The sequence below is a fragment of the Chiroxiphia lanceolata genome, chromosome 2 (genome assembly GCF_009829145.1).
Source record: "Chiroxiphia lanceolata isolate bChiLan1 chromosome 2, bChiLan1.pri, whole genome shotgun sequence".
In the NCBI taxonomy this organism is placed as follows: Eukaryota; Metazoa; Chordata; class Aves; order Passeriformes; family Pipridae; genus Chiroxiphia; species Chiroxiphia lanceolata.
The window spans coordinates 25,619,574-25,645,315 of NC_045638.1; the positions used below are offsets into that span (position 1 = coordinate 25,619,574).

The window sequence follows — 25,742 nt, forward strand, 5'->3', positions numbered from 1 at the left end:
TGAGGAAGAAAAGTGATAGAAAAGTCAGTGGTGGATCAGTGTTACTTCATTTAATGCTAGTGTGATAAGTATCTTGTCACTTTTATAATACTACTCTCATCTATTTCAACATAGATTTTAGGTTTTGGTGGCTTTTTCTTTCCCTTGCATTAGAAAGCACCTCTTGAGTTTTGCAAGTGGATTCTTAGATTTAATGAATGGGCATGAAGTAACAACCATTGACTTCTTTTAAGCTACTTAGGTTAGTTGGAGATACTGCCTCTTGTCTGCAGTGTAAGTGCAAATGCAAACCAGTGTAGTACATCTTTAAAACTGCTGTACACTGTAACTGCCTTTGCTGTCTTTGAAAATGGAGAAAAAGTGCATTTATTTTGTCCAGATGTCAATAGATTAATGCCCACAGCAGAAAGCCAGCTGCAGCTGGCTTAGAAAGGACTCGGGTGATCCCTTTCGTGGGGGGGCTGGGGGTGGTATGGAAACCAAAAATCGAAACCACGTGCAGACTATGGTGCTGTCTCATTCCTAGGAGTGAGCATAAGTCTTCCTGTTCAGCTCTTCTTCCAAACCATTTTCATTACCTAGGTGTTTGTGTAGAAGATGTTTTAGACTCTATCTCCCTGCTCTAGTATTGGAAGATGGCTTTCAGATCCCTGTGCGGGTCTGCAAGAATTTCAGGCATACACAGGTTCTTCTGAGATGGACCTTCCTACCATACAAGGAATGTGAGTAATGAACATGATTACTGGTGGAAGGCTGCTGTGGATGTTCACTCCATCAAATTTTTAGTCTCAGGAGGGGTGGAATCGAGGAACCAATTGTTGTTTGTAGACGAGTGAGAGGAGAGGAACTGATATAGGGAAGTTGAAATAATGGTAAGAGGGAGAAAGGGTTTTGCAAACCTTGGACATCTTTATATGGATGGAAGAGTAAAGCTTTTGAGGAAATTACCAAATCAATATTTGTCACACATGCATTCTGCTGCCATTCCGGATTCTTGGTTGTTTTAGGAGCAGAGTTGATTTCTTTCTCTGACAATAATTCCATTGAGAAATTCATTGAATGTGTTTGTTAGGATTTTAAGAGAAACTTTAATGGATATGTGAGGTCTGCAAGCCTTTTAAATCTGTCAAAAGTTCAGACTGATTTTAAAGTATTCAGATATTATTGGTAAAAATACTTTCAATTTCCATGTGGTTTGTCTGTAATAATTTTCTTTGTTTTCACCATACGCAGTTCCTAATTCAAACCTTAAAAGGTGCTCTTGTGTTGGTGTATTAGCTCTGCTGTTGGGAAATAGAAAATTTCAGGAATCAGACCACACTTAAATGCAATGTAGTGTGTTTTAGGGCTGCCCAGAAGCCAGAACATACTGTCATAAGCCAACCTGATCCTATTTTTTGAGGTGAACTGTGTTGAGGTATAATGCTGGATTTGTCTGTTCTACTTGACTGCAGTTAGGAAACACAGCAATCTGGACATGGAGAGGTATCAGGTTACTTTTAATTCTTAAGTTCTATTACATAGTGGTGGTTATGGCAAGTTTAAAGTTTCTGGGAGCATTAGAATTGTCCATATAGTTATGATTTACAAATTAAGCCCATGATTTAGTCCCGGTTCTCTACTGGTGGTCTGTGAAAACGAAGATGTATGTCCTTTCCATAATGGACTGTAATCATCAGTGTTTATCTTAATACTGTGACCTTTAAATGCTTTTAGGAAAGCAGGTTCACAAAGTGTGATGTCTTTTGTTACTTCAATGCGTAAGGATACTATTCGTACAAAATAAGCAACTTGATATGTATAGTTCTAATATTGCACTATTTGACTAGGGGGTGTATATTTATAGGGTTTTTTTTTTAGGATAGTGATTTCTGAATGGTAACAATGACTCATTTAAAAAAATACACCCGAGAAGCTGTTTTCTGCTCAGTCGCTGCAGACTTGGAGCATCCTTTGTCAACACTACTGTGTTTGTTGTCATTCTCAAACCCTTTCCCTCTTCCTGCATCTCAGCTGCTGTTGGATACCGTGCTGAAGTTTTAAAGGCTTTCCAGTTAAGATGAATCAAGTCGTCCCTTCAGATTTGATGTGGAACAGCAGAAATGCCTTATTCACTGGTCTCCTCATGGATCTGAGCCTTTGTGTTATTTCCCTTGGACAAAAAATAACCTGGATTTGCATAATCATGGTCTACTTTAGTCTGAAAGTAACTATTAGGAGTAGTTGTGTGTCAGAGGTCAAGTGCTGGAAGAAGAATAAACTACTAGGAAAGAGAGTAACAGAGGCATAAAAACCAGGAGAGCATTTGGGAGGCTTGTGTAGTCTAGTGAAAACATCCAGGTTCGGGACTGAAAAAACTGCATTGCTTTCAGGGCTTCTTGAAGCTCACATGCTCGCTGAGTAATTTACTTGTATGTGGGAAAACGTGAGGAAAAGGAATGACTTTCCATACTTGTGCGGAGGAGCAATGTTTGTCTGCTGTCCTGTGCAAGTGCCCTGGGAGTTCAGCTGTGAGAACTGGGGACAGTGGTACAGCCAGGAGCAACCCCTGTCCCTCCAAAACGTGGGAAGAGGCTCCCAGCAGGGCTGTGGGAGGCCGCAACCAGCACTGACACTGACCCTGGCCCTTATGAGCTGCTTTTGATGCAGCCCCTGTCTAACTGTGGCCTTGTTAATCCAAATGAGGACTCCTCACCGGTGGGTGGGCGACATTACCATCCTAGGGAGGTGCCAGCCCAGTGTCCGGAGCTGGGGCTGCCCCAGTGCCTCCCATTCCTGGCTGGGATGGTGGGATGAGCCCTGCCCTGCTGTTCCCTTGATGCCCCCAGCCCACAAGGGAGCCCAACAGCCCCTTGATGGCACATAACACTGCCCTTCAGAGGAACATACCATGCAGGTGTGCTTCCCAGAGTAGAGACAAATGAAAGAGGGGAGAGGTTTAAGGAGGGTGTTTGTTTATTTGAGCAAGCAGTTTTTCTCCTTTCTGTTCCTATTTCTCCCTCTAAAGAAGAAAAAATAGCTTAGTTGGCAAAAAGAGAGATGAGACAAAGAAATTTAAGGAAAAAAACAGTGGAAGGAATGTTTTAATTGAGATGGAGATGGTGAAGGCGCGGGGTGTGGTGCTGCGGGAAGAGCTAAGAAACAGATGTGGCTGGCTTCACTTCAAGCAAGTTTTATGCATTCAAAGTTCTTGGCCACCAGCTAAAATGATGCTGGTTAATTACCTTTAAATAGGTTGGTAGTGAGTAGGAATAGAGAAATAGAACCCTAACCCTCCTCTTTCTAAACGGCCCAAGTTGTTTTCCTGTCTGTGTGGGAAGAAATTGACAGTGTCTCAGGATTTTAGATTATTTATTGCTATAATTTTTGAATCCTGAATTACTGAGCAACTGCAGATGTATCAAAACTGGTTTAAGCATGTGAATTTTACAGAGGTAAGCAGAAGTTAAATGCAGATTTTTTCAAATTCTAATATTTACCTTTTTTTCCACACTTCTACAGACATAGGACTGGGCAGTGACTCTGTGTGTGCACGTCCCTCATCTCATCGGATAAAATCTTTTGATTCTCTGGGATCCCAGTCTTTACACAGTAGAACTTCAAAACTCTTTCAGGGACAGTATCGGAGTTTGGTAAGTTCTGGAAAAACGAGACATGCTGCAGTGTGATTTTTTTTTTTTCCTTTTACCAAGTTTTATAAGTAACCGATAGTGTAGCAGAGTAACTGTTTCCTCTCTTTCACCACTGTATTTCTAGCCTGTGACATCATGTTTTTGCAGCTTTTCTTATGATGTTCCAAAATGCATGCAGCTTTCTGTGAACTTCTAATGATTTTTTTTTTTCTTTATTTAGCACTGCATGTTGTCTGCATACACAGTGTCTTAATGGATTTGTGTCTGTCTTTTTCCAAAGGCAAGAATCTCATTTTCTCTCTCTCTGAGTTTAGGAGTGATATTGAACGATATTCAAACCTCAGCAAAGGTGGTACTTTTAATGTTGGCAGTAGTGGTAGTTATTCCTGTTGTCTGTTATTCCTACTTGTTTTGAGGTTAATCCTTCAACTTGCCTTCAGGTAACTGGTGTGGACAGTTGTTTTATAGTACAGCTGAAATCAGGGTTGAGTACCTCATAGAAACTAAACTGTGATAAAAGGCGCTTTTAGTGACTGAAGGTTTGCAAGGAGGGTTCAGATCCCTACTGAAACCTGCTTTTTCTGTGCTTGAAAGAGGTTGTCTTGAATAGTGTGATGATTACTATGTGTAACTTGAAACGCCATGCTCTGCTTAAGCTTTCTTAGGTGCAGTTTGTTTTCTCTGTGCAAGTTTTTGCCCTAGGCCACCAATTCCAGCTCCTGTTCTGCTGTTCACAACCCACTCAGTTTTGCTGGTGCAGCTGTTTGTGGGACTAGCTGTTAGCTGGATCACTGAAGTGATCAGAGTTTTAAGTACTTCTATCACTTTGTTGATCTGAGTTACTCTGCACAAAGTTAGAAAGAGCTGAGAAGTGTAAGAAGGAGGGAAAGAGAGCTAGTTGCCAAACCCAGGAAATTGTTAGTTTGGTTTTGTTGCTGTAGATGATCAGTTTGGAACTGTTCTCACCAAATTTGTACTCAGTTTCCTTTACTGGAAAGCCATTCTGACAGAGCAGAGGGGACTGTAGTTGATCTCACTGTGCAGTGTTACTGCTTGTTTTGTGGCTTTTTACTGTTTACTAAGCCAAAACATTTTCTCTTGTTGAGCAGTCATAGTGGATGAAAGCACATGATGTACCAGCAGAGAACTAAGGCGGAGGTACCTGTTCGAAAATGTGCCAATTTTATTGTCAGACACTGTGACTTAAAGTATCTTGGGGCTTTCTGCATGTTTTTGAAGTTGTTTGCCCTCATTTTCCTATAGTTTCTCAGCTCCTAAGTCTGATGGTTAAATTGAGTTGTGATACAGTAACAAGATTGCTGTGGGTATGAATGAAGCTGCTGTGTTACAGGATTCAAGTGACAATATGCAGTACATCTTTTGATCATCTCAACTGTATAGGCAGCATGTAGGTGAAAATCTTCTACCTGAATAGCTGACTAGGATTGCTTACACAGTCATCTTCTCACTAAGTTACTTTTTTAGTTACACAGGTAATCCTTAGTTATAGACAGACATGATTTGTAGTCCTGTTCTCTTAGTTCCAGTGCAATGTATTTAAAGCTGTCCAAGTATTTAGCTTTTCTAGTATTAAGGTTTTCCCTGACTCTCACGAAATGCTTGAATGGTGCAGATATTCAAAATTGACATCCATGAACAAAATGCTAAATTTGAATGTCATTAATTTGAAAGACTTCTTAGAAGTATCTATTAACATTTAGTTGTTATGACAGAGCAATAGTCTGTCTTCACATTTGTGATAGGGGATGAGCATGCATAAATATCATTATATGGACAGCTGCAAGTCTGACATGCTGCAGACTTCCAGCTTTATTAAGCTTGAGAGAAATGATTTGTGAGTACTTATTTGACATAAGTTGCATAATTGTTTTGTAGGTTTTATGAAAGAACACTGTCCTTCTTCATTGTCAGGCCATGGAGTCTTGTACATTCAGCTGTGGAACCTTCCAACTTGATCTGTTACAGGAGAAAAAAAAAGAAGGTTTTAAGCTGAAAACTCTATTTATATCCAAAACTAAATTAAATCCAACTCATTTTCTCCTCCCAGCCCAGTTTTTTAGAAAAAGACTCTTCAATGTAAAACTCTTTGTTCTTTGTAGATACCAAAGGCAATTTATGCTATTTATAGAAAATATGTTTTCTTTATTATTCTCATTTTATTTTCTTTATTACTCTCATTTTAGCTCTCTTAACCCCTTCTGATTTGAAAGGGCTCTAATAAGACAATATACTCCCTGGGCTGATGAGAATTCATAGATTAAAAGTTAGAGAAATACTACAAATGCCAAATCAGTCCTTATAAAAGCTTTTCAGTAAAAATGTGTGGTGAGTATTGTGTGTGGAGGAGAGGCTATTTCCATTTTCTGTTTTCTTCATGGAATAATGTTTAAATCTCTAATGTGATCATTTTGTTCTTTGTGTTCTCACTTACTAGGACATGACAGATAACGGCAACCATCAGTTGGTGGTGAGAGCAAAATTTAATTTTCAACAGACAAATGAAGATGAACTTTCTTTTTCAAAAGGAGATATTATTCATGTTACAAGAGTGGAAGAAGGAGGCTGGTGGGAAGGAACTTTAAATGGAAAAACAGGGTGGTTTCCAAGTAACTATGTACGAGAAATAAAATCAAATGGTGAGTTTTGAAGGGGAGAGCATATTTGCAGAAATTCTTGCTTTGGATAGAGGTTGATAGTTGGTTGATTCATTAAAAATGATAATGTTTTTTGTTTAAACTTGACAGTATTTTCTGAACTTCATTCACAGTGATCATTAATCCTCAGGAACTCATACTTAACACCCCAGTTCACTATATAGAGTGCTCTGAGGCTTCTGAGTTATCAGTAAGCATGCAGAAAACTTCCCATTTTGTTTGCCTGTCTATCTCTGTCACAGTTGGACTGCTCTGAGTTTCTTGGTTTGAATTCCTAGAATACAGGATTTTGACTCAGCTGCTGACTTATTTTGAATTGGTGCTTTGTGTTTAAATAGTGAGAGATTTCCTACAAATCTCTTTAAAAACAACACAACAAAAAAATGTACCAGAAAGAAACCCCAAACCATCCAAAAAAACTGCAACAAAAAAATTACTCAACACATCCCATTACTTAGAAGCAAATAATTGCAGGAAGGAAACCCAGTTCTACCAAAATCCACTTTTGAAAGATAATGTATTTCTGATTTTTCTTTTTCTTTCATGTTCATGTGCCTTCAGCTTTTCTTCATAGAGGCTTCACCCTTCCACTGAAGTTTTATTTTAACCTTTATACAGTGAAAGTGCCTTCTGTAAATGTCATCTGAATATCAAAACTAACATTACTGTCTCCTTTATTTCCTTTTTTTTTTTCCACGTCTTTCCTGTCTCAGCTTACTTTCAGAGATTAGGGATAAATCTGGTATGATAAAACTACCCAGAGACTCTGGGAGGCTTTATCACTCTTTCCCATATCACAGCTCCAGTGAAAATGCACATCTTTTGAGGCCGTGCTAAAGTCATTGGCATGGCTTTTTTTTTTTCATTTTTTTAGGCAGCCATACAGGTGCCTGATTGCAAAGTGAGGTTGTAAGGGTGAAACTCCACTTTTTAAACTTACTTTTCTCCTCCGGTTGCATCCTCTTATTTTCTTCGTTGATTTACTGTGTATGGTCCGTTGTTGCAAAATGCTGGTCTTAGATCTGCAACTTCATTGTCCTTTTCAACTAGATTCTCTTAGACAATTCTCCTAGTCACAATGTAAGACTTAGCTTTAATGTTCTTCAGAGATTAATCAGATGCAGCTTATCTTGACAAACAATTCATGAAGCTTGTTTTTTGTCTGTAGTGTTGTAGCATCAGTCATGATGACCTTCTTGTCCCCTCGTTACTCAATTAAATCAGTGTGGCAGAGGTCTTGTTTGGATTTCGTCAGTTTTGATCTCTTCCAACACTTGAAACTGGAACCTGGGTAGGCAGTTAGGCTCCAGAATAGAAATAGCTTTTAACAGTGAACATGTAAGAACCAGAAGTTTCCAGTAACTGAAATTAAGGTGGTTCTTGTTTTAGTAAGAATACTGCACTTAGGTGAGGTACATCTTGAAGTCAGAAGAGACAACAAGCTGTAGTACCAAGGTTAGTACCACGTACAGTTTGATTCTTGCAAGTCCTTGCAACCCTGTCTGATCCCTGGGGCTGAGTTGCCTCTAGTCTTTAATTTCTAACATTCACTTCTGGCCCTCAGAAAAATTTTACTCCCCAGTCGTTTTCTCTCTGCTGTATAGGTGTGTTCTCTGTGCTACAGCAGCTTACCTCTTTGGGCTTCTGCAAGACTTCTCGCGTTCTTGGAGTGCTCTCTCGTATGTTCAGTTGTTTCTATGGAAGGCAATGTGTGCCCATGCTTTTTTGTTCTCAAAAAGCTTAGTCTATTGCTTATTACAAATGTAAAATGACTGACCTGTAGCTCACTAGCTTTCTCTGTTCTTCTCCATTGTAAAATTACTGTTTTGCCTTTTCTGGTACTTTATGACCTTCACTTGTCCTCTCTGGTTTCAGATATGGATGTAGCTAGTTCTCTTACTATCAGATCAGCACAATAGGTACTGTGTAATTTATCAAAACAGTAATTTTAACCTCGTTTTATGCATTTGTAGGTATGTGTTTGAATTGTCTGAAGTTGACTTTTTTATAAGAAAGACGAGAGGGTGGTAAAAGGAAGCGTGGCATACTAAGAACTTCTTGGTGTTTGTTAATTACTGTTGAGTTGCAGATCAGTTTTACCCCTTGATGTATGTATGCTATGGCATGTTTTGTTGCCACTACCCCTTATGTTCATGTTAGTTGTATTTCAACTGGTGACCTGACTTCTTCTAGTTACTATTGCTTCTTTTTGTGTGTTTGTGGTCAGTATATATATTTATGATATGTGATCCATGTCAGTTTTGCATCTACCTTTCCTGTCCTTTCTTTGAGATGCCTGTAATTTTTAAAGGAGTTGTCATTCTTGTGAGCCTTTTCTGCTTAAGTTATCATTAGTGGCAGTTCTTTTTTTAACCCGTATTTTTAAGTTTACTGAATTCTTCCTACTATAAGATCATTGCTACATTTTTTTTCCTTCATTTTATTGCTTGGTTCCATGAAATTTGTTATGAATGTTTTTATTCTCAACTGATTTCTGCTTTTTGAGTATTGTTGACAATGCTAGAGAGAGGGCTTTTCTGTAACTCTTCTCCCTTCTGTATCCAAGTGCATTGCCACTGTGTCTCTTGAGGTTGGACTTCCTTTGTTCTACTGTTCTTGTCGGAAAAAGGGTGTAGTGCTGTTTACCATAAAGCTCTGAAGTTATTTGAACAGTGGATGTTCATGAGAAGTTTCATCTAGGTTATATGTGTGGGTTCACAGTCTCTTGCCCTCCTGTGTCCCTGCTCTCTTTAGCTTGTCTTCATTAGGAGGGTTACATGGTCCATTTTTCTCGACTTCTTGCAACTATAAAATCCTCACCTCAGGATTTTCCTAATTCAGAAATATTTTAAGTGCCTTCATGCCTTAAGCATGAGGATGAAACATGAAAGTGCTTTTTTTCCTTATGTATTTTAAAACTAGTTAGAAGAATTTGATGTCTTGTTAGCTCAAATTCAAAATGTGTTTTCTGTCAGTGTTACAATGAATTGATTTTAAAAAAGATCAGCATAGAATTGTTAAAATACTTGCTCTTGACTAAGGTCCTGGATATATAATCTGTTTTCAAAATACTTGTAAAATGTTCTGGCATTGACAGTATTACTCTGCCCTTCTTTCTTCTCTGAAATGTGGCTTAAAATACTGCAACTAGTTAGAAATTCTGTACAGGTTACACTGCTTTCATTTCTGATGATGCATTATTTGGAATGCTCCCAGGAGATGGTGAGTTTGACTAAATAAATCTCCTCAGTTTGTTGCAACCTGACTTCTGCAAACTAGGTAACAGAAGAAACGAAAAGTTCTTCACTCATGTGTGTTTTTATTTTAATTCTCACAAACTTCATAGGCGTTAGATGTTTAGATAAATGGATTTTTGTTCTATGTTAAAATCCTCTAATCAGAAAACTGTGTATTTCTAGTCTTGTATTTCTAGCTTGTAGGGTGTTTTTGAAGTTAGATATTCAAGGAAAGGAAGAAACAGCTGCTTAGTAATGGGAACTTTACCCACATTGATTTCTTAAAACTTTTAGAAGAAAAGTAAACTGTATTACATCTGTTTCACAAGCAGAGCATGTTACATGGTAAGGTATCTTAGAATAGCTAAAACCTTGCAAAGTTGTGCCCACCTTGTACCTTGCTTGTTTAGCTATGCCAGAATGATCAGTATTAGCACAGAATTCTAATACATGCATGAGATGAGCTGTGAATGGTTGTAGGATAGATACTGAGATTATGGAGCAAAACACAACATTTAGTTTCCTTAGGCTGTGAATAGTCAGTGACTATTTTGGGGAAAATATATTTGGTCGAGATGGAAAACTGGTTTTATTTTGCTTTTGAGTGTGTGTTTATTCTCTCTGCCTTCCTGACCCAAGGGGAAAAGGAGAATTTGTCTGAAACTGTGATAGCTATGATCAAACATGTAAAGAGAAAAAAAATTTCTATTCAGGTATGTGCCTTTCAAAACAATGGTCCATTTCTCTCTCCCTCCCCCCTTTGTGCACGTTTTCGTTTCCATTTTCAAACCCTGTAATATCTTACTTTTTTTAATGTTCTTTGATCACTAATCAGGAAGTACTTTGAAACGAGAGGACTTTATTTGCATCCTTCTGTACTGTTACACATGACAGAGGGTAAAAGGTAAATACTGTGTAAACTTGTTAGATATTTCACAGTGTGGCCTTACTGAGGTTTTTTTTCTTAAAGTGGAGCAGGAGTGGGTGGAGGTGGAGGTGTCTCTTACATTGTTGTTTCTGTCTTGCACAGTAGAGAGATTTGGAGACCTAGTTTTGAGCGTTCCCTTGCAGAATGGGATGCACTTGCTTAGCTACTGTCAGATGTTAATCAGATTTTTAAAAAAATCACATGGTCACTTGCTGAATTTTATCCAAGCATAATCCCTTTAAATGGCATGAGATTATGCAGAAGGGAATATAGCTTTGTAAAAATTACATTTGATATGTCACCAACTTTATCCTAATTCTTCACAGAAATTAATGTGTCATTACTATCCTAGCCTCTCTTCTGTTACGCTTTCTTGACAGTTATATTAGTATCGGCACTGGTGCAAACTACAATGTCGGTGGTTCTTCTGGTTGGATGTTAAAAAAAATAAAAAATCAGTGTTGGGAAAAGGTCAGAATATAGTGGAAGTGTAGAGAACATCAGCTGTTTCCATCCTGTGTGTAAGGGAAGGACAGATGCACTTCTAGCTTTGAGGAAAAGAAAAAAGGGAAGGAAAAAACAAATAATCCCCCCAAGGAATATTAATTTTTCTCTCCCCAGCCATGTACACTTGGAGGGGTATTTTGTTCTCTCGTCAAGTATTATTGTACAGGCATAAATAGAATAGAGGTTGGGACCAGTAAATACTCTTGGGGAAGAACTAGTGTCCATATTGCAGAGTGGACCACTTCGCAGCGATGCTTGAGCCAGCTTGAGAACTGAGAACAAGTTGAGGTCTGCCCTCTTGGTGTTGGACATGAACCAATTAGTCTAGAAAGACAGGGTTTGCTTATAGTACTTCACTAATAGAGACCACATAGCTTTTGGTGTTCCAGTTGGCACATCTTTCCTTCCCTAATGTAGGATGAAATAGCTCAAATCAGATCTTTTATCTGCATTACGCACCGTAGCCTGGTGATCGCAGAAACACATGGTGCTGTTCTTGCAGTAATAGCGTTTAAGTGTTTTAGTAAAGTATGTTCTGAAGGCAGTGAATACTTTGTGGAGTAGCATGAAGTAGAGCATTGCATGAAAATGAATATGACATAAGCTGGAGACATGACAGAAGGGAGAGAATGTGAGAATCTCAAGTAAATTGAAGGCAAGTGAAAGAAATACTTGCATGTAAATTAAAATAGAATGAAACATAACATTGGGAAGGATTGGGTAAATTGTCTCTGCAGTCAATCAGTAGATGTTTGTAAAGGATAAGAACGTTTTAGAGAGTACATCGAATCTTGTGACTACTTAGGGAAAGGTTATAAAAGCATTCCAGTTGTTATAAAAGCTGCTTCAAGTTGTTTTGGTCCTACTGAAGATAATGAATTGCTGGAAGAATAATGTTAAAAAGCCTGTGCCACCCTCTCCACTCAAAGACGATCTGTTAAGTGAATTCTATCTGGTTTATCACTAGCCACTAGACACTTCAAAGCATTATCAAGTGTAGCTGAGGGCAGTTGAATGTAGTGCTTTGATCACAAAAGAAAGTGATAGTGGTAACTTACCTCCTGGTTTCAGTCATCAACTGGATATGGTCTCTTCCAGTAATTGAGATGCTTGTTTGCTTTGTATGTGATCATACACTGTGCCTGTTCTCATTGTGCTTCCAGTGTTAATGTAATGGATTCACATTGTGACTAGGAGAAAAGTGAGGAGAAGGCAAAAATTTGTATGGGAAAACTTGGTGTCTGGCTCAGGTCACTCTCTTCCAGTGCTTTGAGAAACAGAATAATCTCTGTGTTGGAGTGGGCAAGGTGCCAGGGTTTTGCTAATGTTTCATAAACCTATGGACTTTATAGACATATGGACCTGTAAGATCTGTATATATTTCCAGTATGCTGAATGGGGATGACACCTTCCTTTAATGAAATATGCTCTGTTTGCAAAGGTACTCTTAATGTTCTATTACAAGAATAATAAATAACACTTAACTTAGCATAAACAAAGAAAGTGATTTCTTATGTGCAAGATCAGGATTTTCTTCTGTGTACTTGTGCAATAAGCTAATTGCAACAAGACTGTTTCTTATTCCTCCTCATGAAGCAATGCACTGCTTGAAGGCAGAATACCAGACATGATAGACAGCTGGACTAATTTGCTGCGTCTAATTCTGTGTTTCTACAATAGAAATGGCCTTTACATTTTAAAAACTAAATGCTGATTATGGCTGTTCAGGCAAAATCATTTGAATGTGATTTATTTTTTTTTTCTGTCCTGTTTTTAAATCTGAATTTGGACATATATATGTCTCTGCTGGATAATTGAATTAGCTAAACAGCTGGTAATATAAATGACTGTACATTTCAGCAAACAAATCTCCCACTTTGTTCAACAGCTTAAAAGGAGAAATGTATTTTTGTACCCTTTACAAGAACCAAAATTCTATGACCAGCCAACTCTCTCCAGATTAACAATGGCTAGACATCTGTATAATGATAAATTCAGTGACAAGTATTTACCTCTATCCTTAAATAACTCTTGTTTCTCCTTTCCAGACATGTGTTATTATAAATTCAGTGACAAGTACTTACTTTTATACCTAAATAACTCTGGTTTCTCCTTTCATGCTTTTTGGCACATGATTAATAAAGCTTTAGGTATTTAGTGAACCTGAAAGTCGCTGTAAATTGGAGGATAAGTCAAGAGCTTCCACAAAGCATGAAGGCAAAGAACCAAGTTCGTGTAAATGACATCATTTTCATCATTCAGTACAAAGAAATTAATTGTAATTGTCCCATAAGGAGTAGCATGATAGATGAATATATAAATGAGTAGCCATACATACGACATGATTTTAGGTTCTTCTTTCACACTGAGTATTTGATGGCAAATCTGCTTGAGTTTACGGGTTTTTTCTAAGGGGATGGGAGGAGTCCTGTCACTTGGAATTACTTGGCTTTGTAGCAGAGCATGTATGTGCTGCAGGGCTGGTGGCTGAGAGCATCAGTGTTCCCAGCTGGATAACTGCTTGATCTAATAGTTTTTGTGCTGCCTATTGGCTTAGGTCTGACTTGGGGTGGGTAAGCGGGGGATATTAACCGAAAGGATTTTTTTTGTCATCTCTGAATGTGGTAAGGAAAAATTGGTTTTGCCCTTGTGTGGCAGTTTTTAGACAGTGTTTTATTTTTAGATTGGTTTTTTGAGACTTCCAGTGCAATACAGAGAAAAACCCCTTAAAGATATTAGCGCCTGTGTGCTCATGGGGCGTGAGCTGTGCCTTATGGACCATTAGCTAAAGCCTCAGGTCCTGCTGGCCTGCCAGGCACTCCTGGCATTGGAGTTGAAAGGATGGCCTTCATCTGTAGTCAGCTCACCTGAGATGGCACTGTCCATGGGGTTGCAGCTGGGTGGCCTGAAGAAGCACTAAATTTCTTAGGAGAGGATGGTACCATATGGACTGTTCTGCTTATGATGGCAGTTCCCTGATTAACTTTACTTTCCATAAGAATTTTCCATAGGCAGCCCTTAGAATGGCTGACTGGGCTTCTGGAAAGGCAGGTCTGTATTTGAGACTTGCATAATTTATTCTTAGCCTGAGGTATTAGGTAAACTAGAGTTAAATTATTAATATATCTTTATCAAAATGTGTTTGAAACAGGAGCTTGCCTTTAAAATAAAGGTAAAACATCCAGTAGGTATGTTTTGATGATGGTTTTTTGGTCTGGGGTGGGGGAAGGGTTGGTTGAGAATTTGCCATTTTATAGTTTGGCTACAAATTACTCAAATGTATATTTGAAAACAGCATACTAGACAAGCCTGATAATTAAAAAAAAAACCTGAAAAAAATCCAAAACCACCAAAGCAAACAAACCAAAGCGCCATAATGTCCTGTTAAATATGGTCTCACAAGCTGGTTGAGTGCAGAGTCAAATGATCATGCAGCATCATGCTTTTGATTTTTCTCTCACCTCTTCTTTGCTCCTTTGTGATTGACTTAGAGGAGTGGTAGTGGTGGGAGGGGAGGCTTTAGGGGTTTGTTTTCTGTGCCTCTCTGTTCTGGGAGTCAGCACTTGGGTAACTCTCAGGGCTCTTGTTTTGATCTTGTAGACCAATCTTGTCCTTCTAGGAAAAGTATGCATTAGTGAGGGATACACTCCCTATGGGATTATAGGAAGGATTTGTGTTATGAAGATGTTATGAAGAACTCTTTCGTGTTATGAAGAACTTTCTCAAGTGCATAAGCATTTTTGTTTTTTACTTCATTACTAGCAAAGGACAATTTGTTTTAAAGATGATTTTTTGGAATAGATATCAGGTAAGTCACTTCACTAGTGTAGTATTTTGAATCTCTTGTTTCTACCAGAATGAATGTAATGTCTCACCTCTGGTATGTTCAGCCTTTGATTGTTCACTTGCTTTCACTGAGTTCATTAAAATGATATTAAAACTTAAAAAGTACTTTTGTTTCAAAGTGCCTATAGAGTTTGGAAATGCCTGTTGTTTTTTATTTTTTTTAATTGCAATCTGTGACATTTTGTTTTTAAAAAATAATTTTTGAAAAGCTTAACTGACTTTCTGGTTCCAGGAAAAAGAATGGGAGGTTTTCAACTTGCCTTCAGTGAGGCTAAAGTTTCATTCATTGTGAACTTATGAACCATTTTGATTCTTTACCAATAATTTGAAGTGCAATTATGTATGTTTCTCAGTGAAGCACTATTTTCACTGTATTGTATGATTAATATTTTAAAGCAGTTTGTTTGACCTCTAGTGTTGAGCTATGAAATTGCACCCTATTGACCCCAAAATATTTTACATTTCAGAAAAACCGGTTTCCCCCAAATCAGGTACATTGAAGAGTCCACCTAAAGGCTTTGATACTTCTGCAATTAACAAAAGCTATTACAATGTGGTGAGTGATCATTTTTCCTCCATGGGAGCTGTTATATACAGTAGAATGTCATTAACTAAATGCTCTTATCTGCACAGAAAAAAGGCAGTCTTGTCAGAAAGTGCCAAAACTGGATAGTGGTGTTAGTGGATTCTCATGTAAACAAGTTCATCATTAGTTTAATAGAATATCACACAGATTCTTAAACATGATGCAAAATTATAGTCTAAAGCAAGTGAATAATAGGCATTTATATAATATTATACTAATTAGTTTGCTAGTTGTTAATTTCCCTGTTCTCCCCATCTCCCAAATATGCAATTAGTGTTCCCCAATCTCTGTGAATTACTGAAATTCTGCTGTGTTAAAATGCTTAAGAATACTGTTGTCCTTTTTGTTGAATAAGAGATTGAACATTTTGAAACAATTTTCTTCCTTTGTATTCATGCTTATAAATCAACTCTGTTATTAACCTTAGGAACCTCTCCCTTACACTGGTGGATAGATTTCATAGCAAAGCGGTACAACCAGAGTCAGCTTTTAACACATCCCCAGGAATTCATAACCTGGTACTCAGACCTCTTTAGTAGATGCATGTAAGAAACATACCCAACTCTGACTTAAAGTGTGTTGTAACCATTTTGAGAATCATTTATTTATTAAAAGCAGATACATTGGGAAGCAAAAAAGCATCTTATTGATTTTGTTCAGCACTGCTCTCTGCTGGTGTAAAACCAAACCACAACATTTCTTTCACTTTTCTTTGAAGCAGCTGCCATTGTTTTCATTTTATTTGTCAGTTTTTAGCAACAATCATAAAGAATCGTTTTATGCTTTCATCTTGTGTGGTTGTGGCATGAATAACACCAACCACCTGGAAGAACAGAGGTGTTTTGTGTATCGTATCCTCATTGAAAACAGTGAGGCCGCCTCCTGCTCCTCCCTCTGACTTGCCTCCTGCCTCTGCTGGTACCTGCAACTCCATGGAAAGGGGAGGGCTGCAATTCTTTGGCTATTGTATCCCACACCTGCTAGTCAGAATGGAAGGTACCTGTGCAAGCACACCCTTCCTTCTGCAGGAAGTAAAGACCTTACTGTGGTATATTCAGTGACAAAGTATTGGATTGTTTTCCTTTTGTTTTCACTATCTCTCTTTTTAGTCTTTTTTTTTTTTTTTCCCCGAAGTTGTTGTAGTGTGTTTGTCTTTGTTTGATGTTGAAACCTATGATTTTCAATGCAAGGAAGATGATGTGATTGCAGTACAGGAGAAAATTTAGTTCCTTCGCTAGGTAGAAGACTGCTCTTATGTTTAATCTGCATTTATATTAAGTTTTTAATCAAAATAAATTGGGAGCTGCCTTGAACATCAGACATTTAGATTTGGGGGTTTGGTTTAATTTATTTGTTTATTTAAAATATTTGGTAAATACATGCCACATTTACAATTTTATATTATTTTTTCCAATAGACCTCAGTATGAGTAAGAGTTGCAGCTGCTTAATTTAGAGTTAACTAAAACTTCAGTTTGACTGTGTCCAAAATAAATTGAATCTTGTAGTTGCATATTTTACTTTGTAAGAGTAATGCAAACCATTTTGGGGGATGATTGTGTACTTCAGTGAAAATAATAGAAAGTATGTCTGAATTTGTTCAGGAAGCTAAGTTATAATATGCCATACAATTTTGAAATATCACCTTTGGCTTTTGTGAATTTTTCCCTGGATAACTTACTATCATCGTGGAGGCTCAAGCTACTCTATACTTTTAGAAATAGAGCTATGGCTGGCTTTTAAAGTAATTTAATTAAAAAAAAAAAAGGAAACTAGTGACCATCAGACACCTACTCTTGGAATTAGGTTATTTTTCATCTTTTTCAGGTGCTGCTCTCTTGATGCACTTAACTTCGTGTAATAAGATTCAAGCTGTTTTCACTGCTAGCTATTTACTGACTATTGGCACATTGTGGGGGGTGGAAATGACCAGTTCATAGTTATATATACAGCTGTACATACATATTTATATACATACATACGTACATGTTGTAAATTAGAGCACTGCCCCTAGAGTGCTGTTCTCAAATCTGTCTGCCGTGAACTGGGTAATTGCCTGTTTTCACATTTTTTCACACTGACAAATACCCCCACCTTTTTTTTTTTAACTTGCCATTTTATTCTTTTTGTTTAGAAAATGAGAGGCTGTGCTATAGTATGCACTGTGTTTCAGAGAAAGCAAGACTTCACTGTTGTGTCTAAAACAGACATGTTGACATTTAGATTTTCTTGAAAAATCTGAAGTGCTTCTGATGGTGTAGTGAGTTGACCCTGGCTAGATGCCAGGAACCCACTAAAGCTACTCTCTGCATCCTCTTTGCAACTCGACAGAGGAGAGAAAAAAAAACCCAACAAAACAGCGAAGGATTCATGAGTTAAGAGCTGGGAGAGATCACTTACTGATCACCATCATGGGCAAAACAGACTCAAAGTGAGGATATTACTTAAATTTATTACTAACAGGGTCAGAGCAAAAAAAAATGAGAAGTAAAATAATCTCACCCACCTCTCCGTCCTTCTATGTTCTCCCTCCTCCCCGCCAGCGGTGCAGGGGGCTGGGGAATGGGGGTTATGGTCAGTTGTTCTTCTGCCGTTGCTGAGGGAGAGGAGTCCTTCCCTGCTCCCGTGGGAGGACAGTCCTTCATGAACCTCTGCAGCATTAGTCCATCCCACAGGCAGTTCTTCACAAACCGCTGCCTGTGGGTCACTCTCCGTTGGGTGCGGTCCTTCAGGAATGAGCTGTACCAGCTGTACCCCCCTGTGTGGGTCCCACACAGGGCCACAAGTCCTACCAGGAAAACCTTCTCCAGCGTGAACTCGTTTCTCCATGGGTTGCAGGTCCCTGGCAGGACCCTGCTCCATCTTGGGCCTCCCACAGGGTCACAGCCTCCTTTGGATATCCACCTGCTCCAGCATGGGCTTCTCCATGGGCTGCAGGTGGGTCTCTGCACCCCGATGGTCCTCCATGGGCTGCAGGGGCACAGCTGCTCCAACATGGTCTGCACCATGAGCTGCAGGGGCCTCAGCTCCATCTCCTGGAGAACCTCCTTCCCATCCTTCTGTATTGACCTTGGTGTCTATGTTGTTGTTCCCATGTTCTCACTCTGCTCTTCACTGGATGGAATTTTTCACCTGTGCAATAAATTTCCGTTCTTAAATATATTATCACAGAGGTTTTACTATCATTCCTAATTGGCTCAGCCTTGGCCAGCAGCAGGAAGCCCATCCTGGAGCTGGCTGGGATTGGCTCCACCAGACAGGGGAAGCTTCTAGCAGCTGCTAACAGAAGCCACCCCTGTAGTACCCCTCCACACTACCACAGCCTAGCCACAGAAACCCAATACAGATACCGATATACCTATAAAATAAAAATTTTTCGTAATTATTAAATATGTATGATTTTAAATGTAGTGAAGACAAACAGCAAACATATTCTCTGAATTGAAAGTTGTTTAACTTGTGAGTTGAGTTTTTATTCTATCTTAATACGTAAGCTGCAGACATGGGACTTCTCTGTTCTAGAAGTCTTATCAGTCTGTACAGATAACAAGGTTAAAGTAAAAGCAGAACAGCTCCAAATAAACCTATGGCAACTGGTAGCTGAAAGGATGTAGCTCGAGTTAAAGAGCAAGTGTTAAAATCTGTGTTAAGAGGCTTTCTTGACAACCAGGCATGTATTGAGGCTGGTACTCTGGGACTGCTTGCTATTTTTGAGTTGTGGCCATCTCCCACATAAGGGGATGTGCTGAGACCTCTGTAACCCTCTTGATTGATTATTGCTGTTTTTCTTGGGGAAGGTTTTGTGCAGGTGCAAGCAGCACCTGTGGGTACATTTGTTGGACTGAGGACAAAATCAAAGAGCAGATCAGAGGAAGTCCAGAGGCGGTAGAGAGGCTCCCTTTCTGAGAGAGGACTGGGATAGGCTAAGGGAAAGGTGCTTAATGTCAAGAGAGGAACTGCTTTCACTGCTTTCCTTTGTTCTTCTCACCCTTATAAAAAATGTTCTTTATGGATTCACAGAGCTCTGTGTGAAGTTCGTAATACAAACCACATACTTTCTAGTCCTCAGTGTGCTTAATTAGTTGCACCTTGCAGTAAGTGTTGCTGAGAAGACAGACATTTGTTATACATGTACATTTTACCTGGCTGAGGAATGCAGGTTAGTAGAGAATGCTGAGGTCTTGTCCTCCATAAAATGGTACAAGTCTACAACAGTGTGCAATCTGAACCAGACTAATGATCAAGCATCCAGCATTTTTCATGTAGAAGTAATTTAGTAACTACTAAGTGGGCATTTTGTTGCATGTTATTCTCTGAAAACAGAGCAGGTGTTACTCTGAGTTTTATTTTTACATGAGATCCCTCGAGAATTTATAACTTAGTGTCCAAAATAAAGCTAGGTTATCTCCACTCACAGTTACCTTGAGATTAAGTAGCTTTTCTAAAAGCAGGTAAAGAAATGGGCAAATTTCTCCATAGTTATGAGTGTTTGGACGACCTCATTTTTCATTTAAGTGTTTGAAAAGTAGTGGAAAATAAACGCTTCTTTTGGGGCCGTTCTGTTAAAGTTGGATCAAGAGTTTGTGTCTACTGAATTTCATAAGAGTTTTTGAGGACCCTTGAGATATGATATACTTGTGCAGTGCTTTACACTGCCCCTCTCAAGGGCCTGTTGTAAGGGATTCATCTTGCAAATTCTGATTCAGGAAAATTAGATACTGATCACCATTTCGCCAAAGCATGAGATATTTTGGTTGAGTGCCATACTACTGTGAAAAAATGGGAATGTGCTAACGGATCATGCCCAAGTGTATCTGTATTCTGCCTTTTTTCCCCTCTGATTTGGAAGGCGATCGACTTTGTGTAGGTCATTTTAAATCCATTTTTAGGTGATAGTTATTGCCTTAGGGAGATGACTGAGGTTTGTGTGACAGAATTGTTAACCATGCTTGAATTTTCCATGCTGTGTGATTGAGAGAGCTGGTGCTGTATGAGCTCAGTTGTCTGTGCCTGCCATTCATCAGTGTTACAGACTGCAAAAGCTGCCACTTCAACGCTGCTCTTTTGGTACTCGGTCTTATCTGTGCAAATGTTGTGGTGGAGTTGTGGAAACAAGGTCTTCAAGGTCTCATGGGGTCTTGCAGCAGCCAGAATGCACAGAAAGCAGGAAAGGGAAGAAAGGTGATTATTAGATCATGCGGGTGAGATGTGGATATGAGGAATTGTAAGGGTTCTCTGGTGCCAGAATACTGAATTACAATGCTGGCTACTTGTCACTTCAAAGCACAGTCCAAGCGTTTAATCCTCATAGTTTCTCAGTGAGGTAGGTAAGTCAAGCTGGAAGAATGTGAGATTTCACAGAAATAATGTTTTAGAACTGTGTAAACAAAGTTATTCTTCAAAAAATGTATGCAGTGAAAATTGTACTTGTTAAAAAAACCTGAAATAGTTTTAATGTGTCCTGGGAAGTGTTTAAAGCTATGTATATCTGTAGTAGTGTGTAGTAGTGTGAACTACTAAAATAACATAAAGTTTAAGGGCATCTGGTACTCTGCATAGGTTTTGTAGCATAGTTTTATTTACAGTTGCATTTATTTTCCTTTTTCCACTAATTGTCAGAATGCTAATTCTAGTTTTTAAGCTTTCTCGTTATTGCCTCCCCGCCCTGTTTAAGTCTTTTTCCTCCAATCCTGTGTTCTCTGTATTGCAAAGAAAATCCTCAAATAAAAATCCAAACTAGCACAGGAAAATGAGTGTGTCCAGCATAAAACTAGTTTTATTTCAAGCTTTTCAGACAGCTGTTTATAGTAGAGAATGAGAATAGTCTTTGAGAAAATGGACCAGTGGTGCAGCCCTTCAAGATCTCTAGCAAATTTTTTGATTTTTATCTTTGAATGTCTTTTAATACTTCGTTGGAACACTGTGTCCTTGGTTTTCAGTCTCCTTTTCCCTAGTGTAAGAACTTTGGGCTAGGAGGTTTTTGTAGAAAAAGCTGCATTGAAAAAGATTGGTCTTTCATTTAGTTTTGAACCTCATGGATGCTAAGTACTTTTATATTACCATTTTAACAATTTACTTTCTTTGTTTTATATATGTATAAGAGAATATGGGGGTTAATTAGTACTATGATTGGTGGAAATACTTTATTTCTGTGCCTAAATGGTAAAAAAAATCCTTAGCTTTTTTAAAGTTTGTGTGTCCATGTTGTACTGTATGCTGTAATTTCTTAGTAGCTGTAACTTTCTGTGTGACATTCTTCTGCCACAGCGTTTAGCAGAGAATGGAGACATTTTAATCTCCAGTTCAGGATTCAGTTTTGCAACAAAAGAATGAACTCAAAAATGGTCTCTCTCTCCCTCCAAATGAATAGAAGCATTCAAGGAATAAGCAGAATCAATGACACCAATGAAAAGAGCAGTGAATTCTTCATTGACATACTGATCTATTTAAAGTTATTTCATCAGGTTTGCATTTAGGAATGAATGGCTTTTTTTACTTCCTAAGAAAGAGTATTGACTACAACAGTGAATAATGCACTCAATTACAGTCGTTCTTATAAATGCTGAAATGAGATATTACTGTAGGCTTGACAAATATGGCATGTAGCAAAATGAGAAGGTTTGTGGTGTGGCTTATGACCAGTGAATAGCAATAAGTTTTCAAGTTCAGTTCTGTCACTGAACTACATTTAATTCTGTTGATTGTCTTGCAAACCATTAACTTTTTGGAGAAAAAAATAATTTGCCATCTAGAAGCACAGTAGAACCTGATGTGACTATATTGGAGGATATCCTGAAGCAGACTCCCTGGAGATGGCCCAGTAAAATGTTTTCCTGTACATATTTGGGGTATTCCAGTTGTTGGTTTATATTCAGCCAAAAACCAAGTGTGTGCTGTATTTTATAAATTCTTGGCTTTGCATCAGAATCTGTTGTAGTTTTCTCATGGTAGTGTATTCCCAGTGGAAGGTTGGGCAGCCCCATTTAAAAATAATGTAATAACGCTAAACATTTTGCTAAATAAAGTTGGAAACTACTTGTTATTTGTAAATTCATTAATATTCAGATGTTCTAGGTAGAACAGTGCATCTGAATACGTAAACACTTTGCCAGCAAGATTAGTTGTAATGTGTTGTAATTGAGACTGAGAAAACAACATTATTTGTTCTTTTCTCTTACAACTTCTATTGTGCTTTACCAGCCTCTGATGATCTGTGACTGTTCTGAAGAACATAAGAGGAATAATTGCCCCTGGGTTTGGAAGAGCACTCTGTATAACATTCAGATTTTGCACTAAAGTTTTTGAGTAGTGAAATTCCTGTTAGCTTACCACTGTTTTTGTATATGGCTGAAGGATGGCTCATCATATATATAGTGGGTTTTTTTCCCTATGAATTTCACAGATGTATAGTATTCAATGCTTTCTTGCCGATACTTGCATTTTTAATGTAGGAACACTCATTTAAGTTTTTCTTATGCTAAGTAAATTTTAGTATGCTTTAAAACTGGTCTTAAAAAATACCAATTAGCAATTGTCATTTATTGTAGGTGCTACAAAATATATTAGAAACAGAAAATGAATATGCTAAGGAGCTACAAACAATGCTTTCAAACTACCTGCGACCATTACAAGCCAGTGAAAAGTATGTGAGTTTGTTCTGTGTTATAAATTAAGTTTGAGATCTCTCATGTATTGGGGAGGGTTAACGTGGTCAAAATTTCAATGTCCATGTGTCTTTTCCTCTGTGGACTACGAGGTTCTTGAGGCAGGGCTTGCTTTTATTCAGTTTACTTGCTGACTGAAACAGTCAGGTCCTTGATATAAGAACTAGTAAGCACTTTCTTTTAGCACTGTAGATTGTATTAATGCACAGTTAGTCAATAACTGCAAACCTAAGCATGTTTTATTTACTTTGGCTCCAGGTTAACCTTGGCAAATACTTCATACTTAATGGGAAACCTGGAAGAAATAAGTTCTTTCCAGCAAATGCTTGTACAGTCTTTAGAAGAATGCACCAAGTAAGTACTATGCATATGAGATACAGTAAAATTCTAACATGCAAATTTTTTTTATTACTTAGTTGTTGCTAATGTTGGACATAATTTTTTTTCTTCTCACTGTAAGAATTGTTGCCACAGCAGTACAGTAATAGGTGTTTGGAGAATGTATTGGTTGCTTGTACAGGCAGATATTGGCCCTAGGATGCAGTTGCAGAGGTAGAAATTTTGATTTAGTTTAATGGCAATTTAAAAATTTCCATGATGCAATTGCATACCAGTAGGGAAATGGTGGGTTTTGTTTTGGGGGCATGAATTTTAAGTACTTTCTTAAAAGTAAGAGAAAGAATGAACAGACCTTATGTAATGGTGCAACAGTGAAGAAGGAGGTAAGTGACTTGGATGAAGCGCATTCTGAGAATGCTTGTGCTTAGTATTCTTCTGACCTGAACAGTGGTAGTCATGAAAAGGTGCTGGGAGAGGTGGCCAGGATAGGCAGAAGGAACAACCTGAATTAAATAAAACCCCTCAGTGCTTGTGCTGCTATAGGAAGCATGAAGCACAGAAAGAAGGGGATGAAGACACTTCTCCTCCTTCTGTAGCTGAGGCTGAATTGGTAACTTGGTATTTTTCAGCTTGTTACCTCAGCACTTGGGGATGCTAGAAAGAAGGTGACCATATCACATTTGCATTGTCCTAACAACTTTCTGGTGTTAAAACTCCACTGAAAGTAAAATTTCTGTTTCTAACCTCAATTCTATCATTTTCCTTGCCTATATTCTGATTTTGTCTGACCACATGGTCACATTCCTACTCCAAATATTCTTGGTTTCTGCCAAGTTAGTAATTTGAATTGCTTGAATTTGAGGGCTTAGACAAGTTTCAGTCTGCTGAATGAATGAATGAATGTCTTGGATGCAGGAGAAAATACCTCTTTTGGCAACAGTGATCTTTAGGTCACCTCAGTGTGTCTTGTTTTGACCTTTCCTTCCTCACTTCTGAGCTGCTTTGTGTGAAGAAGCAGCTTTGTCATGACAAAGTATAAGCTGCATCTCCACTAGGCAGTACCGTATGTCTGGGACTGTTGCTGACTTCCCTCCTACCACCTGGCTTCTGCCCTTCTCTCCTGCCTCTATGCAACTTAGACCAGAGAGAAGGGAAGGGAGGATGGTGTAGTTCAGATGGCTGTTCAGCAGTGTAATGGAAACATTCTTGAAATGGTCTTTTTCATGGTGTGTGTGAGAAAGAAGGATATTCATTCCAGACTTCATCAGTAAAGTGTCTAAATCCCTGAAAGTGACCATTTGTCAACAAACTCAAATGTTTCCTTTCTTTTCTTGTCACTGTGCTTTTTTTTTCTCACTCTTTTGTTACCGTGATTTTGTTTCTGTGAATCAGAAGTTAGGGAAATAAAGTACCTTGCATGGAACAAACTGTCATCTTTTGAAACATTTTGTTAAGGTGGAGTAGGAGATCATATGCCTTAAATATTAATGCATAATGTCCTTTATTTGTTCTTTCTGCTAAGTGAAATGTTGCTGTGTAATAAACTAGGTACATACTGGATTCTAGTAGGTGGGCACAGGAAGTGATGCCCTGGAGTTACTGAAGAGTTACTGCAAATATTTTGTGTTATTGTCATTCCGTAAATATGCTTGTCGTGCCAAGTTGTATTTTCATTGTAGTGTCCTTGTGTTTGGAATCTAGTCCATCATGATTCCCATCCTGTAGAAGAATGCTTGCTCTGCTGCCTTTTTTTCTCTTTGTCCTTTTGCCATATTTTTTTGGTTGGTGAATCTGTTCTGTAAACCCAGACTAGCTCCAGGGCTGAAAATAGATTTATAATTTTATTTTATTTTTGGCAGAGAAGGTACATCATTGAGGCACTTCACTTTGCAACATCCGGTGTACTTCTCAATAAGGACAGGCACATGACACACAGGTCTGAGTGGTGTGACACCAGCCTGCATGAACTGCTTAGGTATAGTCTTCTCTGTAGGAAATTGAAGTCTTTTAGGTAGTATCACAGACTCATCCCCTTGCCCTGTAGCAACCACAGCTTGATTTTTGTCCCCTATTCCTCATGCCCCTTCTCTTGCAGTCACAGTAACTGTGTCATCGTGTTCTGTGTCTAAGTGCAAGCAGATACTTCTATTCCTGAAGTGGAATGGAATTAAAAAAAAAAAAAAAAGAAGGGAGAAGCCAGGGTGTGAGAGGGAGACTATTTAAATGTAATCCAAAAGTAATTAGTGTTTCAGGTTTAGTTTTGGAGTGCAGATACAAATTAAGTCTCTTAAGGGTTTATCTGAGTATCATCCTTTACTTTTGGTTATCAT

The 25,742-nt window shown here is 38.4% G+C and overlaps 1 protein-coding gene across 1 annotated transcript in view; it reads left to right on the forward strand.

The window, feature by feature from the left end:
- ARHGEF7 (Rho guanine nucleotide exchange factor 7) overlaps positions 1-25,742 on the forward strand; it is a 125,656-nt gene that overhangs the window by 48,466 nt on the left and 51,448 nt on the right. Inside the window, 5 exon segments of the mRNA XM_032680272.1 lie at positions 3,502-3,632; positions 6,088-6,289; positions 15,292-15,380; positions 22,957-23,051; positions 23,332-23,427. Coding sequence (XP_032536163.1) covers positions 3,502-3,632; positions 6,088-6,289; positions 15,292-15,380; positions 22,957-23,051; positions 23,332-23,427 — 613 coding nt within the window.